Below are 18,772 nucleotides of genomic sequence, written 5' to 3' on the forward strand. Positions count from 1 at the left end.
GTGAAAGAATGTGCACAGTAGTCATACCATTTCTCACACAACTTCATTAGCTGACTTGGTAGGTGATTTTCTGCCAGAGAGAAAAGAAAGGACTCATGCTAACAGGAGGTAGAGTTTGCCTGGTGCAGTGAATGAGCCTCCACCAAATGAAGCTTTCACAGTGACTGTAAGAGTCCACGCAAGTCCCTGAGACTGAGTCCAGTGCTGCAGTATCAAAGCTTTATTTCAAGCTGAGACACCGCCTTCTCAGCCTTCGCTCTGCAGTGACATCCAGCTCAGACAGGACTGTAGCAATTCAGGGTGGGGGTCTATGATCCTAAACTAAGCAAGCACAGAGCAGCCTCCACCACAGGCCGGTCTTTCTTCAGCAGCTATGGAAGCCCCAGCAGCCACTGTCCCCATAAGCAGACGTCAATTTTTCAGCAACCTTAAAAATCAGACTGCATCAGGACTTCCCTGATGGTCCAGTGGTCAAGACTTTGCACTTCCACTGCCAGGGGGCACGGGTTCTATCCCTGGTACAGAAAGAAGACCTCATATGTGGTGCAGCTTGGCCAAAAAAAAAAAAAAGACGACATCTTTGATAGGAGTGCCATGTTTAATATGGAAATTCTGAGAAAGGTGCTTTAGTTAATGACTTTACAGTCATGGCTGAATAGGAAACTGAGTAACTAGAACTGGATATACAAAACATACAAATTAAGCTATTTAAATTGCATTGTTTAAAATTTCCATCAGAGCACCTCAGTCACTCAGATGTTGATTTCTAATAGCGTTCTCTGATAAAGGAAACCAGGCCTCCTTGGAGAAGTGACAAAAAATCTAGAGCTGGGGCAGGAAATATACAAGATGAGCCTGGGACCTCTTGCAGTGCCATAAAGGATTCCCCCCAACAACTGCCATATAAATAAGTACACATATATAAAATGATGAGATATATTAATATTAAAGGGACACAGGAATCCACTGAAAGAGTTCCCAGTGGCCAAAGCTGGAACAATTTGAGCAAAAGAAATACAATGGAATTGGGGTACAGGTGCAAAGTATAAAACATATATCTATGCATTCTTACTGATACAGATAAATGAATAACTAGAGAATAAAAGATGAATTCCTCAGTCAAAAGAATTCCAAATAATTGATGAAAATGCTTCACCATCAGTGAGGTAGAACATGATTCCCCACTGCTGAAGTATATCTGAGTATAGTAACTTCCCTCCAGAGAAAACAGTACAGAGACTGAGGGAAGTAGAGTAATTCTGTGATGAAGAAAACTGATCAACAGCCTGATGACCAAGTACATCAACACCCATAAATCATGTTGATGGTACATATCCTTCATGTAATATGATGAAAATGGCATTTTACCATGGTGATATTCCTCCCCCAAAACATATAACCCCCGTCTAATCAATGAGAAAAACATGAGAAAATCTCAGTTTAGGGACATTCTACAAAATAGCTGAGCAGTTCACCCTGAAACTGTCAAGGTCATTAAAAACATGGAAAGTCTGAGAAACTGTCACAGCTATAGGAGCCTAAGGAGATTGACAACTAAAGAGAACACGGTATCCTGGATGAGATGCTAGAATAGTAAAAGGATATTTGGCAAAAACTAAGGAAAGCTGAATAAAATATAGACTTTAATAATAATAAATCAATATTGACTCATTAATTGCAACAAACGTACCTTGCTAATGTATGCTAATAATAAGGGAAATGGGGTGAAAATTCTACTATCCTTACAATTTTTGTGTAAATCTAAAACTGTTCTAATACAAAATATTCGTTTTTTTAATGTTCAATTACAGTATTACATGCTGGGGAAATACCAAGTAATGCTTTATTTCAACGTGACTTGTACTACTGTTCTTTCATTTGCTCAGATTAAAAGAGGACTCATTTTAAAACTAAAACATATTAAGTCATTCATATTTTCAAACAAGTAATACTGTCAGTGTCCTTTGGATAGATACAATCTATCTAGGTAAAAGTTATCAAAGAACAAGTAAAAATTCAGTAAAGCCTTTGCTCTGTAATATACCATTTTTAAGATTTTGTAGATGTTCAAATTATTCTGCAAATGCATCATCTCTAAAATATTTTCTGCAAACACATAATTGTAAAAGTTATGTTTTAAAATCTTAATATTTTGTTTTAGAAATTAAAACATACACATAGGAGGAAAAACAAAAGAAGTGGCTGGCTTGGCAGAAGCAACAAAGACATATTTCTTGCCTTTCATCTGGTTTATCTTCAGCTAGGACTTTTAGTGGAGTGGGGTGGCAGGTTCATCAGACCATGAAAAAGTGTAGCAATAGACTAAGAGAGGCAGTGTCTCTCTCCTTTCCTTTGAAAAAACTTTATTCAGGACCTAAATCTTTTAAGCTGATGTGCTTTGCCACTAGAACTCTTTCACCTTGTATTCATTCTCTGCCATGTATATGATGAGGACCTCAGTGCTACTAAGGGATATTTTTTATGTTATTTTGTAGGCGGGAGCTTCAAGGTATTCATCAATCCCACACATAAATCCCACAGTAAACCTATAGATTAATTTAGGAAGAAATGAATAGTCTCAGTAAAATGTGCTATTTACTCATACTAAAGTGACTGCTTTTTTTGTTACTAGACTGTCATAGAGAAGCACAAAATGAATGTTCCAGAAACTATGAATGAAGTTCTTGATATGTCTGATGATGAAGGTATGAAAACCTCCTTTGAGTTTGTTGTAACAAAGAGTGACTGTGTATTTGTTTCCTGAAGGAAATTCATTGCAAAAATGTTTTTAGAAGCATTAATATGTTTTGTTTTAGTATCAACAGTATGCACTTTTCACACTTACATTGTTCACTTAAATCATGCAGTTCGTAAAGCCAACGCCCCTGAAATGCTCAGTGATGGCGAATATATCTCAGATGTTGAAGAAGGTATTTGCGAATTTTTATTGTGATAAAATTTAACTACCAGTTTTATCTTCCACTTCTTATCTTGAAATATAACCCTTCCCTGAGTTACTAACTTTTCATTTTATCTTGTGATTATTAATTAATGTATCATTTAAACAATATGTATTTGATATCACTGTCTTCTTTTGGTCTCTTTGAGTGCCCTCCCCTTGAACCCATTTTCCTGCTTGAAAATACAAGTGTCACTACTTATCAGGATTACTTTCTTTCTATTTGTTGCTATTAAGTAGAAAAGTGATATTTTGATTGCTTACATTTGAAAATCTAGAAAAGAAAATCTGTTTATATCTAAAATTTTTTTTCATAAGTAGGTGAAGGTTTATGAGGATGGGCTTAAATGCCCATTCTAGGATGTACTCTAAGCTTTGCAGTGAAAGCTATTTTTGATCTTGAACTCATAATGAAAAGCCAACCTGAAAAAACTTGCTTTCAAAATATAAATTTTCAATCTTGATTTCATGAAAGAGACAAAATATAGATGATTATACCTATTCTTCATGTGCTTAAAAGAACCTTTTAGTTTCCTGCCTCACTTAAAAATTAGTGCATTTAAGCAGGTCATGGTATGTAGATATATTAATGAAATTATATCTTTATTGTTCATTGAAAAACTGACATGTTTACAGTGAATAAATATAAAGATGGCAGATGTTGGCATTTTACTGAAATGTTTACTTAGAGTAGAATATGTATTTATGTTTCTTTCCTGCATCATTTGACTCTCCCAAACAACGTTCTGTCTTTTTGCTTCTCCATTTGCCATCTCTCATGTTGTTTTTTTCTTTTGGATCAGTCTTAGCGCAGCTACTCTTTCTTTGCCTCTAGGTCACCTTTATTGCAATTATTGGTTCCTTCTTTGGCTTGTCCAGTTTTCATTGGAAACCTAAGTAGTGGGAAAGCCTACCCGATCCAAAGTCACTTTAGCTTTTTCGGTGACCAGGGGCTTCCTCCTGTAAGTGCATTGTGACCAGAACTGCCCTCCTAGGAATGCTTATGTCTTGATGGTTTAGGGACTTGGTAATTTAGGGACTTGAAAGTACCTGTCTCATTGTTTGTGAATGTAGTTTTGATAAATGTTAAAGGCATATACTCATCATTTTTCTTTCTTTTTCTGTAAACCATCAACTATATATTTATTTCTGCTCATCCCCCAATGGATAATACTTGTATAATCTTTAGGATGCAATGAGTAATATGCCTTACTGTCATACTATATTTCAGTGCTTTCTTTTGCAGCATTATCAGAGTAATTTCTCATGTGCAGAAGCAAAAAGAAAAATGATGGTCTCACAGAGATGCATACACACAGAAAATGTGATGTAAAAAGTACATTTTCAAATAAAATTGTTATGAAATATAATATGACAATCAAAGACCTAAAAATGTGCTAATTTCTAACAGAATATCCCCAAAGAGCTGCACTGATGAGAGGCCAAGTTTGAATGGACATTATAACAACCTTCTACATGTGGAAAACCTTAATTTCCAAAAAGAAGAAATTTTGCATCTCTTAAAGATAATTCACTTAGCTGTTTAACTAGAAATGAAAATTATTTATTTTAGATTTATATCAGCTTGGGAACTTGAAATGAACAAGCAAATTTTCATTCTCATTTTATCTATCTTTCAGCCCTTGCATGTGTCCAGGGGCTCCTGGAAGCAAATGGCTCTTGATTTCATAATGTGTAGAATTTAATGTTGAAATGGGGTTGTTAAAGGTCATTCAATCTGAACAACCATCACTTAGTGCTGGAATTACCTCTGTTAGGAGATCCTTTTCCCAGATGCCTCCATGTGAGTTCCCTAATTCTCGGTCTGCCTATTCCTATGAACAACTCTGGCTTTAAAAATTCTTCATTTTATGGAGCACTTTGTCACTGATTCAGGCTTTAACTTAGTAACTCAGGCTATGATCAGTTTGGCACTATTCAGAACAAAAGCTGCCTCATTCATGTAATAATGCTTCTGATATTTAAAAACACTTTTCATGTTTCTTGTCAGTGTTTTTTCCTTCAGTCATATTATGGGCACTTCCTCCCCCTGTTCCCTTACCATCATGGTCAGTCTCCTATGTCCATTGCAGTGTGTCTGTATCCATCTCCAACTGAGGTGGCCAGAACTGAGCACCATATTCAAGGTATAGTCTGATCAAAGCAGAGTCTATCAGGGCTCTTGTGTTGTCCATAGAAGATACTAAAAATCTATAATTGAAGATAAAAATACTGTTGAGATTATAATATATACTTAATTGAGTCCTATTAATATTACTGTCAGCTAATGTCCCTAAATTTTGCCTTCATGAGGTCCAGTAAACCACATTAGCCCTTTATCACATACTTGTATCATTCTCTGCTGCATGTGCTAGCATTTCTATTTTACTCCAAATCCTACAACAAATCATTTTGAAAGTTTAATTTGAAAAGGAACCCTACAACTGCAATGATAGTATTTACATCTGACTCATTTGTCTAGTAGATTTGCCAGGGCTTTGCCACTGTGGTCTGATTTGGTGCTGCTGGTTTCATTAAGCCCTTTTGAATGGAAACAAATGTTTATTTCCATGAAACCACAGCATATTGTGAATCTATGTGAGAGTTAGTAAGATCTTCAGGTATCCCAGGTGCTAAGAATATCAACAGCTTTTAAAAGCAAATAAAAATAATAAGCAAAATATGCTGTCAGTTTTTCTCAAGAAGAATGAATTTGTAACATGGGAAAATATAATCTGAATTATAAAAATAAAGTGAACATTGAGGGAACAGTGCCAAAAGTAGTCTCTTTTTCTCCACCTTTCTTTTTAATTTTTGCTTTCTCTTTGTCCTCTTGCTTTGGTCCATAGTGAGAAATTAGTCTAAGTTAAAAAAAAAAAAAAGCAATGTTGATTAATTTCTAAAAAAAATTTTTCAGAAAAACAAGGCTAAATGTTATCAGTGAATGACCTAAGGAAACAATGGAGCCAAGTTATAGAGCAGAACAAAGGCTGACGTGTCAGCACAGCAGAGATAAAGCAATGTGTTTAAGGCAGGTGATGAGTTCACATGTCGTATGGGTAAGGGGCAAGTAGACCTACTTGGAGGGCCAGACTAATTCACAGACATCTTAATGCTCTACTTTTTTCTTTCCCAGAAAATATGTTACATGCATATAAAATTAATATACATGCAAAATTAATGTTGATTCCAGTACCACTTAGAGTTTTAAGTTTTGCAATTCAGTTTGTCATTAAAAAGAAAGAAAAAACTAAATTGGGGGAGGGAAGAAAGAGGGAAGGAAGAAAGAGAAAGGAAAGAAGGAAAGGAAAGGAGGGAGAGGAATTAAAGAAGAAAATTGAGATTAAGATTCAAGTTGTCTTCTAGTTTGAGTCCTTCTCCCAAGAGTCACCATTGGCTTTGATTCAACAGTGATTTTACATTGCAAATTCCTAGAAAATGTATTTTGTCAATTTTTAAGAATGTATAATCATGTTATTTTAGCTTGCAAAATTCTAGTGGGTTGGGTTATAGCAATAAATCTAAAGAACTGCAGATGGGACATAATGAGACCTGGAATGAAGTCATGGAAAGTAAAACCCCAAAAGGCAGCTCTGTGAAATAGGACTCCACTGAACAGATTTCTGAGACAACTGGGTGAGACAACTCTTGCTGGGAAGAATTATTTAATTCCCAGTTAGTTACAATTCAGATAAGAGTGTAGAAGCTCTTCAGGATCAAATGTAGACCCTAAAATATTAAAAGAAAATGCTAAGAATCTAAGTATACTTAGAAATAATTGTCGGATAGCCTACCAGGTTTTTGTGATGTTTCCTATTAAAGGAAATCCAAAAATCTGGAAACTAGATTCCAGATCCCTCAAGGAGCAAAGAAGAGGTTCATGAAGCAGAATAAATCTGTCTGACCCAGGAAAAAAGTTTTATGTACTAAAACTGCTATCAACTGGTCCTTTGGAATTGAAGCAGTAGATATCTAAAGGCTTGATATCAGGCTTGAGCCTCTCAGAATGTAAACTCTTATAAAAATCTGTGTGTGTGTGTGTGTATATATATATATATATATATATATATATATATATTTTTTTTTTTTTTTTTTAAAGAATGAGATTCTTTCTTTGTGTGGTGGGTCAAAATCTTTGGATACGTTATTCATAAAAAAATTTTTAAAAGTCTAAAAAAATAAAAATAATTGTCAGATAGGTGTAGCTTTGAGATATAATAAAGCACTGATGTTTCATCTGATAATATGAGAGAGTCGTAATCGGCTCACTTTTGCATCAAAATCAGTGCCTAATGGAAACAAACCACAAATTTCAAAGAACTAAAATGGCAGATCAGTATCCTATAGCCCAAGCTCTTCATTATACTGGTGAGAAGTAAAGCCCAAATAAATGTTGTGTGACTTGCCCAACCAGGTTAGTGGCAGAGCGGGACAAGAAGACACATCTGCCAATCTGTGGCATTAGGTCATCTCTTTCACAACTACGGTAACATGAGCTGTGTTCTTACATTAGAACCCAAGATTGAACTTTTTTTTTGAGCTTCAAAAAAACAATGTGTGCTTAGGAAAAGGAACAAATTGAAACTTGTCACAAAGTAATAATCATTCTTTTTTAAAGACCCAATGAAACTACAAGAGATGGTCCTCTGATCATCTTGGCAAAAGACCAAGATTCACATTCACGTAGAAGAGCTATAAACATAAGGTCGAATGGATTTTAAGAACTCAAAGCAAGTAGTTTTAGCAAACATATCCAAGTATTCTTAGTCAGGGGAGAAAAAGTAGAATTTCATTTGGCACAATCTGAAATTCAAAAAAGTTGGAGAAATTATTTTGGGAAACACAAAGCCAGATATTGGGGGAGATGCCCTATAGCACTTCTTCTCACCAAGTGCTTTGGACTATCCTGATCTCCTAGTCATCCTAATAAATACATCAGACTATCATGTTTTTAGCTTTACAGATCTGGAAGGAAGCCTTGAAGATTAGTTTGCCTCCAGGTGGTCCAAGGGAGTCCTGGTTGCTATACAGAGACTGCCCTTCACTTGAAATCTTACCATTTTATAAATACCTGTAAAATCATAACATCTAACTTCTTGCCTGATGTTTCTCTGCTTACACATGACCTTTCAAACAGATAGTACCTAATTGCATGCTACTCTGGCATGGCAACCCACTCCAGTATTCTTGCCTAGAGAATCCCATGGACAGAGGAGCCTGGCAGGCTATGGTCAATAGAGTTCAAAGAGTCAGACACACCTAAAGTGATTTAACATGCACACTTTTATTGCTATAAAGTCAAAATGAAATACCAGATGCAGGGACCTAATCTTAGTCTCTGTTGTCTCCCTAGAACCTAGTACAGGGCCTGGAACAAAACAGCTCTTCAGTATGTGTTTGCACAGCTGCAACCAAACAGAGGAGACTCAAGGAAAGGAGAGCTGTATACAGGTTTCTGAGAACAGGCAAGATGAAGACAATGTGCCTCCCTGCTCCCTGTTCCGGCCGTCGTACCCCTCCTCACTGAGACAGCCTTAGTTCCGGCCGTTGTACCCCTCCTCACTGAGACAGCCCTAGGCGACGTAGTGAATCACTAAACACCTTCATAATGACTCTCCTAAGAGGTACCTACAGCTCAAAGAATAGTTCATGAATTTAAAAGAATTTCCAGCTAAAGGACAAGACTTGTGGGCTGAGATAGAAGTCTCGATTTTCTTTCTTTTTTTTTTTTCTTTTTTTTTTTTGTCATACATTGATATGAATCAGCCATAGATTTACACGTATTCCCCATCCCGATCCCCCCTCCCACCTCCCTCTCCACCCGATTCCTCTGGGTCTTCCCAGTGCACCAGGCCCGAGCACTTGTCTCATGCATCCCACCTGGGCTGGTGATCTGTTTCACCATAGATAGTATACATGCTGTTCTTTTGAAATATCCCACCCTCACATTCTCCCACAGAGTTCAAAAGTCTGTTCTGTATTTCTGTGTCTCTTTTTCCATTTTGCATATAGGGTTATCGTTACCATCTTTCTAAATTCCATATATATGTGTTAGTATGCTGTAATGTTCTTTATCTTTCTGGCTTACTTCACTCTGTATAAGGGGCTCCAGTTTCATCCATCTCATTAGGACTGATTCAAATGAATTCTTTTTAACGGCTGAGTAATATTCCATGGTGTATATGTACCACAGCTTCCTTATCCATTCATCTGCTGATGGGCATCTAGGTTGCTTCCATGTCCTGGCTATTATAAACAGTGCTGCGATGAACATTGGGGTGCACATGTCTCTTTCAGATCTGGTTTCCTCCGTGTGTATGCCCAGAAGTGGGATTGCTGGGTCATATGGCAGTTCTATTTCCAGTTTTTTAAGAAATCTCCACACTGTTTTCCATAGTGGCTGTACTAGTTTGCATTCCCACCAACAGTGTAAGAGGGTTCCCTTTTCTCCACACCCTCTCCAGCATTTATTGCTTGTAGACTTTTGGATAGCAGCCATCCTGACTGGCGAGTAATGGTTTTCAAACAGAGTCCGTTCTGTCTTTGTTAGCCTGTCTTTGGAATTGGAATGGTTTAGTGATCTTCAGCCACACTGCCCACTTACCCAGCCATGTACTTGCCGTGTCTATTCAGAATCTCACAGATGTCTCAGCCTGCCCCAAACATACCCTGCAAACAGTGTTTCTTCTCACCCTTTTCCAGGTCAGTAAACAGCTCCATCACCCAAGCCAAAACCTGTGGTTCTGTGCAATATCCCTTTCTTATACTTACATCCAGTCCATCAGTGAATCTATCCATTCTGCTTCCAGAATACATCCCACATCCCTCCACTTCCCACCGCCCCCACTCTAATCCACCCGCTGACATGCCGCCCATGGAATATTGCAGAAGCCTTCTTGCAAGTCTCCACTTCTGCGCTTTCCCCACAGGCTCAGTTTTCTACACAGCATTCTCAACAATCTTTTAAAATGTAAATTGGATCGTGTTATTCCATTCCCCAGCTTCAAACCCTCCAAAGCTCATTTGTTGTTCAGTCGCTAAGTTGTGTACAACTCTTTGTGGCCCCATGGCTTCCCTGTCCTTCACTGTCTCCTGGAGTTTGCTCACACTCATATCCATTGAGTCAGTGATGCCATCCAACTATCTCATCCTCTGTCACCCGCTTCTCCTCCTGCCCTCAACCTTTCCCAGCATCAGGGTCTTTTCAAATGAGTCAGCTCTTCTCATCAGGTGGCCAAAGTGTTGGAGCTTCAACATCAGTCCTAACCAATGAATATTCAGGGTTGATTTCCTTTAGGATTGACTGGTTTGATCTCCTTACAGTCCAAGGGACTCTCAAGAGACTCCCTGAAGCTCATAGCTAGGTTTTAAAGATTCATATATATTGTTGTATATAACTGTAGTTCATTTGTTTTCATTTCTATATATTATTCCATATGCCTGGATCATAATTTGGTTATCCATTCTCCTGTGGATGGAAGCATGGGTTGTTTCCAGGGTGGGGCTGTTGCAAACAAAGCTGCTATAAACCTTATATATGTTTCCTGGTACACATACATATATGTACATTTCTGTAGGGTATAACCCTAGGATTTTAGTTGCTAAGCTGTAGCTTATGCAAAGACAATAGAATTCATCACAACCAGGTAGCACTAAACTAGGATTATAAAATTAGATAGTGAGGCTATTAAAAAAAAAAAAACAACAGGAAAATAATGTAAAGAAAGCTATTATAACACCAGGAGGAGGCAGGAGGAGGCTGTGATGGGATAAGAGTGTGGGTGGCGGCTTCTGGGGTGCTGATGTTCTATTTCTTAACCTCTGTGTATTTATTTTATAACAGGCTGTTAAAATGTATGTTGCATATCATGTATTCATTTGCACGGTTGCTGTATTTCAAAATAAAAGTAGCTACCTCTTCTAAATAATACACATACACCCCCAAACTAGTACAAATACAAAAGTAAAATAAAAACTTCCCAAGGCTTTACAGTGTACTTACAATAAAACTCACAGCCTTTCCGTGGTCAGTGAATCCTGTGTAATATGGCCCCTGGTTCCTCTTTTGCATTCTTTCAATCACACTTTTTGATTTCTTCCTAATACTCATCTCAATATGTTAGTCATCAGTTTCAGAAAAGCAAACTTTTTCTGGCAAGGGCCAACAGTTAATATTTTCCATTTTTCAGGCCACATGGTCTGTGTCCTAACTATTCAACTCTGCTATTGTAGCCCCAATAGCTAACAGAACAAATGAGCAGGGATGTGGGCAATAAAGCTTGATTTACAAAAACAGGCAGGGGACTGGAATTTGCCCAGACTGTCATTTGCCAAGTTGGGATTAATTTTATGTTCTTTCAAAGTAGGCTGTTAGTGCCATGGAAGCAGAGCTGTCTTATCACCATCAGAGCACTTAAGACACATCCATAGGAGTCCTCACTCAGGAGGAGTGTTGCCACCTGTGTCTCTTTCCTTCCCCATCCCCACCCCGTCCCCACCTAGGATTCGAAATAAATGAACACCCTCAATGAAACACACAAGGTACTTACCATTTATGGAGCCCTTTCTATGTTCTAGGCATTAAGCACCATTCATTTCATGTACTATGTTGTTTAAGCCTCATGACCCTCTAGTTTAGAGCCATTGGTATCCCCATTTTATAGATGTGAAAATAAGTTCCAGCAAGGTTAAAGACCTTGGTCAAGGTAACACAAATCAGTTCAGGGGCTTATAGTGGAATCCCAGTCTCTAGCCTCTAACATCCAGGTAATTTAGATAAGAGTCCTAAAACAATTGGATTATTGTAAGTTGTAAATGAGATAATGTATAAAGGTTAGCATGGAGAGATAAGAAAGCCTCCCTCAGCAATCAGTGCAGAGAAATATAGGAAAACAACAGAATGGGAAAGACTAGAGATCTCTTCAAGAAAATTAGAGATACCAAGGGAACATTTCATGCAAAAATGGGCTCAATAAAGGACAGAAATAGTACGGACGTAACAGAAGCAGAAGATATTAAGAAGAGGTGGCAAGAATACACAGAAGAACTATACAAAAAAGGTCTTCATGACCCAGATTACCACAATAGTGTGATCACTCACCTCGATCCACACATCCAGGAATGAGAAGTCAAGTGGGGCTTAGGAAGCATCACTATGAAGAAAGCTAGTGGAGGTGATGGAATTCCAGTTGAGCTATTTCAAATCCTAAAAGTTGATGCTGTGAATGTGCTGCACTCAATATGCCAGCAAATTTGGAAAACTCAGCAGTGGTCACAGGACGGGAAAAGGTCAGTTTTTATTCCAATCCCTAAGAAAGCCAATGCCAAGGAATGCTCAAACTACTGCACAGTTGCACTCATCTCACAGGCTAGCGAAGTAATGCTCAAAATTCTCCAAGCCAGGCTTCAACAGTACGTGAACTGTGAACTTCTAGATGTTCAAGCTGGTTTTAGAAAAGGCAGAGGAACTAGAGATCAAATTGCCAACATCCATTGGATCATCGAAAAAGCAAAAGAGTTCCAGAAAAACATCTACTTCTGCTTTATTGACTATACCAAAGCCTTTGACTGTATGGACCACAACAAACTATGGAAAATTCTGAAAGAGAGGGGAATACCAGACCACCTGACCTGCCTCTTGAGAAATCTATATGCACGTTAAGAAGCAACAGTTAGAACTGGACATGGAACAACAGACTGGTTCCAAATTGGGAAAGGAGTACATTAAGGCTGTATATTGTCACCCTGCTTATTTAACTTATATGCTGAGTACATCATGAGAAATGCTGGGCTGGATGAAGCACAAGTTGGAATCAAGATTGCCGGGAGAAGTATCAATAACCTCAGATATGCAGATGACACCACTCTATGGCAGAAAGCGAAGAAGAGCTAAAAAGCCTCTTGATGAAAGTGAAAGAGGAGAATGAAAAAGTTGGCTTAAAACTCAACATTCAGAAAACTAAGATCACGGCATCTGGTCCTATCACTTCATGGCAAATAGGTGGAGAAACAGTGGAAACAGCGTCAGACTTTATTTTTTGGTGCTCCAAAATCACAGCAGGTGGTGACTATAGCCATGAAATTAAAAGATGCTTGCTCCTTGGAAGAAGTTATGACCAACCTAGATAGCATATTGAAAAGCAGAGATATTACTTTGCCAACAAGGTCCGTCTAGTCAAAGCTATGGTTTTTCCCATAGTCATGTATGGATGTGAGAGTTGAACTATAAAGAAAGCTGAAAAAAAAAAAGAAAGCTGAGCGCCAAAGAATTGATGCTTTTGAACTGTGGTGTTGGAGAAGACTCTTGAGAGTCCCTTGGACAGCAAGGAGATCCAACCAGTCCATCCTAAAGGAGATCAGTCCTGAATATTCATTGGAAAGACTAATGCTGAAGCTGAAACTCCAGTACTTTGGCCACATGATGCGAAGAACTGACATTTGTAAAGACCCTGATGCTGGGAAAGATTGAAGGCGGGAGAAGGGGAAGATAGAGGATGAGATGGTTGGATGGCATCACCGACTCAATGGACATGAGTTTGAGTAAGCCCCAGGAGTTGATGATGGACAGGGAGGCCTGGCGTGCTGCAGTCCATGGTGTCGCAAAGAGTCAGACAAGACTGAACTGAACTGATAAAGGTTAACCCAGACATCTCCGTGAATGTTAGTTACAAGGCACTTTATCTTACTTAATCTTCTGAGAGTAGTTGAGAGCAGTTTTGGAACTATTCTTATTCCTAGTTTACATTTAGTCCTAATTCAAAGCCCTAATCTAAAGTTTTATTAACCCTTACTTGCATTAAGGAATCCGAGCCTAAAGGGGTTCAAGATACTTGTTCAGGTTCACATCGCCAATGAAACTGTAATTTGAATTTAGGTTTTTTTCACTTTCAGTGAGATGCTGTAAGAGAACATATGAAAGTCACAAGAAAATTCAAAAGAAGGGGAGATGACTGGAGGCCTCAAGAAGGATGCATTTTATGGAACAGACAGAATGTGAACAAGCAGAAGTTTGGGGGTTGAGGAGAAGGGAGGGGACTGGAAAGAAGTGTTCGAAGTTCAGGGTCAAAGCATTAGAGACCGGAAGAGCTCACAGAAGACTTCAACATGAGGCAGGGGAGCTGGGCACTGACCTGGCTGAGGATCCCAGGGCAGGGCACAGGGAGGAATGGAAAACCCTGGGCACACTGATGTTTGAGAGGAAGAGGAATGCCAGAGGGAGTGGTGAACAACAGAGGGAGAAAACCAGAAGAGTGAGCTCTAGTGGATGCCGTCCATGGGAGAAACTTCCCTGGGCCGGTCCAGTTAGAGGAGCACAGGCCATCTGCGACAGCAGCTGCCATGTTCATAGTGTCATGGATACAGACCCAAAATAAGTAGTTCTCATGTAGTTATTTTTTTTCCCTAGAAGCTATGACAGATGAGCAGCTGGAGCAGTCTGTGGCATGAATAGGAACAAGAGTCAGCTAAGAGCTGACAGGGAATTAGCATGTTTATTGATTAAGTACAATAGGTGGTTTTTTCATTCACTCAAAACAAGTTGTAATTTTGAATATGATTCCTTCCCACTCGCACTTCGTTTAGTCTCTGCTTATCTACCTAGAAAGTCTGAGCTTCTTCATGGGGAAGTGGGTCCTTATGTGACCACCCCTGCCCCGCTCCCCCAAACTGGACTCTTACTACAGAGAGAACCAGAAGTGGAGGGTGACACTGGGGAAAATCAGCATGGAGAATGCTTGGCCAGGGAAAGGCCAGGTGGTGGCAGAGGGCCGGGAACAGGAGGGCTTGGAGAACGGAAAGACGTTACACAGGGCAAGAGGTGGTCCAAGCACCTGGGCCAGAAGCACAGTGAGGATGAGAACTGGCCACAGGCTGTCTTTACCTTGTATGGATACACCTTTTAGGTAGAGGTAGGAGATAGAACACAGATCAATAACTGGTGTTTGCTGCTCTGCACAGTGAAAAGCGGTTTATGTGTAAGAAAAGGAGAGACCAGATTCAAGCCCACAGAGTAATCACAATGCTTGTACTGCTTTATGCCTAAGGGTAGTGAGCATCTTCTGGTGCTTTGCACACACAGTCCTCATATACATACATAAGGAAGAGCCAAGATCAATGAGATCTGGATGTGGGGCTGAGTCTAAACGAATTGCTAAGAAAGAATGAACAGAAGGGACTTACTGGCATGACACAGCCACCTTGAATTTAGCAATGTAATTTCTCCGTACGTAAGAACCATTTTAGTGTCTGATTTCACAGGATTACTTTGTGGCTAGTCATTGTCTGGTCTTATTTAAAAGTGGCATAGATTTTAGCTAATAAGGTCAGTGTAAGTAACCGTGTGCTCCTCTCTACCTGCATTCTGTCTCTATCCTTTAGTGTCCGTTTGACCCAAGTCATTGTAACATCTAATCTTCCTCAGGTGACTGACAGTAATTTCTGCACTAGGGTTAACGAGTATTGATAAAAATAGGAAAAAATTATAGTGTCTGCCCCAGAATTGTCTTTTTCTAGCTCTTCACAGGAAAGACACAGAATTCTTTTTCCTTTCTGGAATGGGTTTGTTTATGAACCCAACCAAGATCACAGGGGGTGTTTTTCATTGCTCCATCTGGAAAGCTTCCAACACTGAGTCATGTGTCCTTACTTTGGAAACTGTATCTCACTTGGATTAAGGAATAGTAAACCGCAGTACAGTTTTTAGAAAGAGGTACATCTAGCCACAAAGAACAAAATAATGTGTGAGAGCAGAGAGTCACTGACTTTGCACTCAAAAATGTCAGACTGAATAGAAAGTCATTTGTTCTGTGCCTTCACGGCGACCTGTTCTTGTCATTGCTTAAGAGATGTGCAAACTTTGCCATTAAGCCCGGTTCCTTTATGGCCACCTATGAAGTCAGTCCTTACCAGCACCTGGAGTTAGGGAAAGAAAGAAAAAGATAGCAGGTGGCCCTCCCATGAGAGGTACACTAATCCTTTAAAATGACGCACACTTCTTAAGACTACCTATGTCACCCTTGCTCATCTAACAGTGTCTCAACTTACCCCATTGCTCACACACCTTTTGAGAAGGAAATGAGCAGGAATCCTTGCTTAATACAAACTCTTCCTCCAAACTGCAAAATGAAAGATGAAATGCACACTGATCTGGAATCGAAGTAACTTTCCATTTATTTAGTGTGTGAGTCTCAGAATTAGACTTATAGAACTAGAATTTGAAGGGACTAGCTACCTACTCATGTTCTGGCCTGGAGAATTCCATGAACTGAATAGTCCGTGGGGTCACAAACAGTCAGACACGACTGAGTGACTTTCATTTCACTTTGAGTGGGTCAGTTCAGTTCAGTTCAGTCGTTCAGTTGTATCCAACTCTTTGCGACCAAATAGACTCCAGCACGCCAGGCCTCCCTGTCCATCACCAACTCCTGGAGTTCACTCAAACTCATGTCCATCCAGTTGGTGATGCCATCTAACCATCTCATCCTCTGTCTTCCCCTTCTTCTCCCATCTTCAATCTTTCCCAGCATCAGGGTCTTTTCAAGTGAGTCAGCTCTATGCATCAGGTGGCCCAACTATTGGAGTTTCAGTTTCAACACAGTCTTAGCAATGAATATTCAGGACTGATCTCCTTTAGGATGGACTGATTACATCTCCTTGCAGTCCCAGGGACTCTCAAGAGTCTTCTCCAACACCACAGTTCAAAAGCATCAATTCTTGGGCACTCAGCTTTCTTTATGGTCCAACTCTCACATCCGTACATGACTATGGGAAAAACCATAGCCTTGAATATGGATGGACCTTTGTTGGCAAAGTAATGTCTCTGCTTTTTAATATGCTGTCTAGGTTGTTCATAACTTTTCTCCCATGGAGTAAGCGTCTTTTAATTCCATGGCTGGAATCACTATCTGCAGTGATTTTGGAGCCCAAGAAAGTAAAGTCTGCCACTGTTTCCACTGTTTCCCCATCTATTTCCCATGAAGTGATGGGACCGTATACCATGATCTTAGTTTTCTGAATGTTGAGCTTTAAGCCAACTTTTTCATTCTCCTCTTTCACTTTCATCAAGAGGCTCTTTAGTTCTTTTTCACTTTCTAACATAAGTGTGGTGTTTTGCATATGTGAGATTACTGATTTTTCCCCCGGCAATCTTGATTCCAGCTTGTGTTTCATCCAGCCCAGCATTTCTCATGATACAGTCTGCACATGAGTTAAATAAGCAGGGTGACAATACACAGCCTTGACTTACTCCTTTTCCTATTTGGAACCAGTCTGTTGTTCCATGTCCAGTTCTAACCGTTGCTTCTTAAAATGCATACAGATTTCTCAAGAGGCAGGTCAGGTGGTTTGTTATTCCCCTCTCTTTCAGAATTTTCCACAGTTTGTTGTGGTCCACACAGTCAAAGGCTTTGGTGTAGTCAATAAAACAGAAGTAGATGTTTTTTTGGAACTCTCTTGCTTTTTCGATGACCCAATGGATGTTGGCAATTTGATCTCTGGTTCCTCTGCCTTTTCTAAATCCAGCTTGAACATCTGGAAGTTCACGGTTCACGTACTGTTGAAGCCTGGCCTGGAGAATTTTGAGCATTACTTTACTAGCATGTGAGATGAGTGCTATTGTGCAGTAATTTGAGCGTTCTTTGGCATTGGCTTTCTTAGGGATTGGAATAAAAACTGACCTTTTCCAGTCCTGTGGCCACTGCTGAGTTTTCCAAATTTGCTGGCATATTGAGTGCAGCACATTCACAGCATCATCTTTTAGGATTTGAAATAGCTCAACTGGAATTCCATCACCTCCACTAGCTTTGTTTGTAGTGGTGCTTCCTAAGGCCCACTTGATTTCACATTCCAGGATGTCTGGTTCTAGGTGAGTGATCACACTATCGTGATTATCTGGGTCATGAATATCTTTTTTGTACAGTTCTGTGTATTCTTGCCACCTCTTCTTAATATCTTCTGCTCTGTTAGGTCCATATCGTTTCTGTCCTTTATTGAGCCCATTTTTGCATGAAATGTTCCCTTGGTATCTCTAATTTTCTTGAAGAGATCTCTAGTCTTTCCCAGTCTATTGTTTTCCTATATTTCTTTGCATTGATCACTGAGGAAGGCTTTCTTATCTCTCCTTGCTGTTCTTTGGAACTCTGCATTTAGATGGGTATATCTTTCCTTTTCTCCTTTGCTTTTTGCTTCTCTTCTTTTCAAAGCTATTTGTAAGGCCTCCTCAGACAACCATTTTGCCTTTTTGCATTTCTTTTTCTTGGGGATAGTATTGATCCCTGTCCCTTCTACAGTGTTCTGAACCTCCGTCCATAGTTCATCAGGCACTCAGATCTATCAGATCTAGCCCCTTAAATCTATTTCTCACTTCCTCTGTATAATCATTAGGGATTTGATTTAGGTCATACTTGAATGGGCTTGTGGTTCCCTACTTTCTTCAATTTAAGTCTGAATTTGGCAATAAGGAGTTCATGATCTGAGCCACAGTCAGCTCCTGGTCTTGTTTTTGCTGACTGTATAGAGCTTCTCCATCTTTGGCTGCAAAGAATATAATCAATATGATTTCGGTGTCGACCATCTGGTGATGTCCATGTGTAGTGCCTTCTCTTGTGCTGTTGGAAGAGGGTGTTTGCTATGACCAGTGCGTTCTTTTGGCAGAACTCTATTAGCCTTTGCCCTGCTTCATTCTGTACTCCAAGGCCTAATTTGCCTGTTACTCCAGGTGTTTCTTGACTTCCTACTTTGCCTTCCAGTCCCCTATAATGAAAAGGACGTCTTTTTGGGGTGTTAGTTTTAGAAGGTCTTGTAGTTCTTCATAGAACC

The 18,772-nt window shown here is 39.4% G+C and overlaps 1 protein-coding gene across 2 annotated transcripts in view; it reads left to right on the forward strand.

The window, feature by feature from the left end:
- The window catches only part of ANK3 (ankyrin 3), a 374,580-nt gene that overhangs the window by 230,268 nt on the left and 125,540 nt on the right, over positions 1-18,772 (forward strand). The window contains exons 22-23 of one of the 2 annotated variants that reach the window (XM_043476896.1): positions 2,633-2,705; positions 2,868-2,930. In XM_043476896.1, coding sequence (XP_043332831.1) covers positions 2,633-2,705; positions 2,868-2,930 — 136 coding nt within the window. The remainder of the gene's footprint in view (positions 1-2,632; positions 2,706-2,867; positions 2,931-18,772) is intronic. The other variant, XM_043476897.1, reaches the window with a different exon arrangement.

Source organism: Cervus canadensis, chromosome 8 (genome assembly GCF_019320065.1).
Source record: "Cervus canadensis isolate Bull #8, Minnesota chromosome 8, ASM1932006v1, whole genome shotgun sequence".
NCBI lineage: Eukaryota > Metazoa > Chordata > Mammalia > Artiodactyla > Cervidae > Cervus > Cervus canadensis.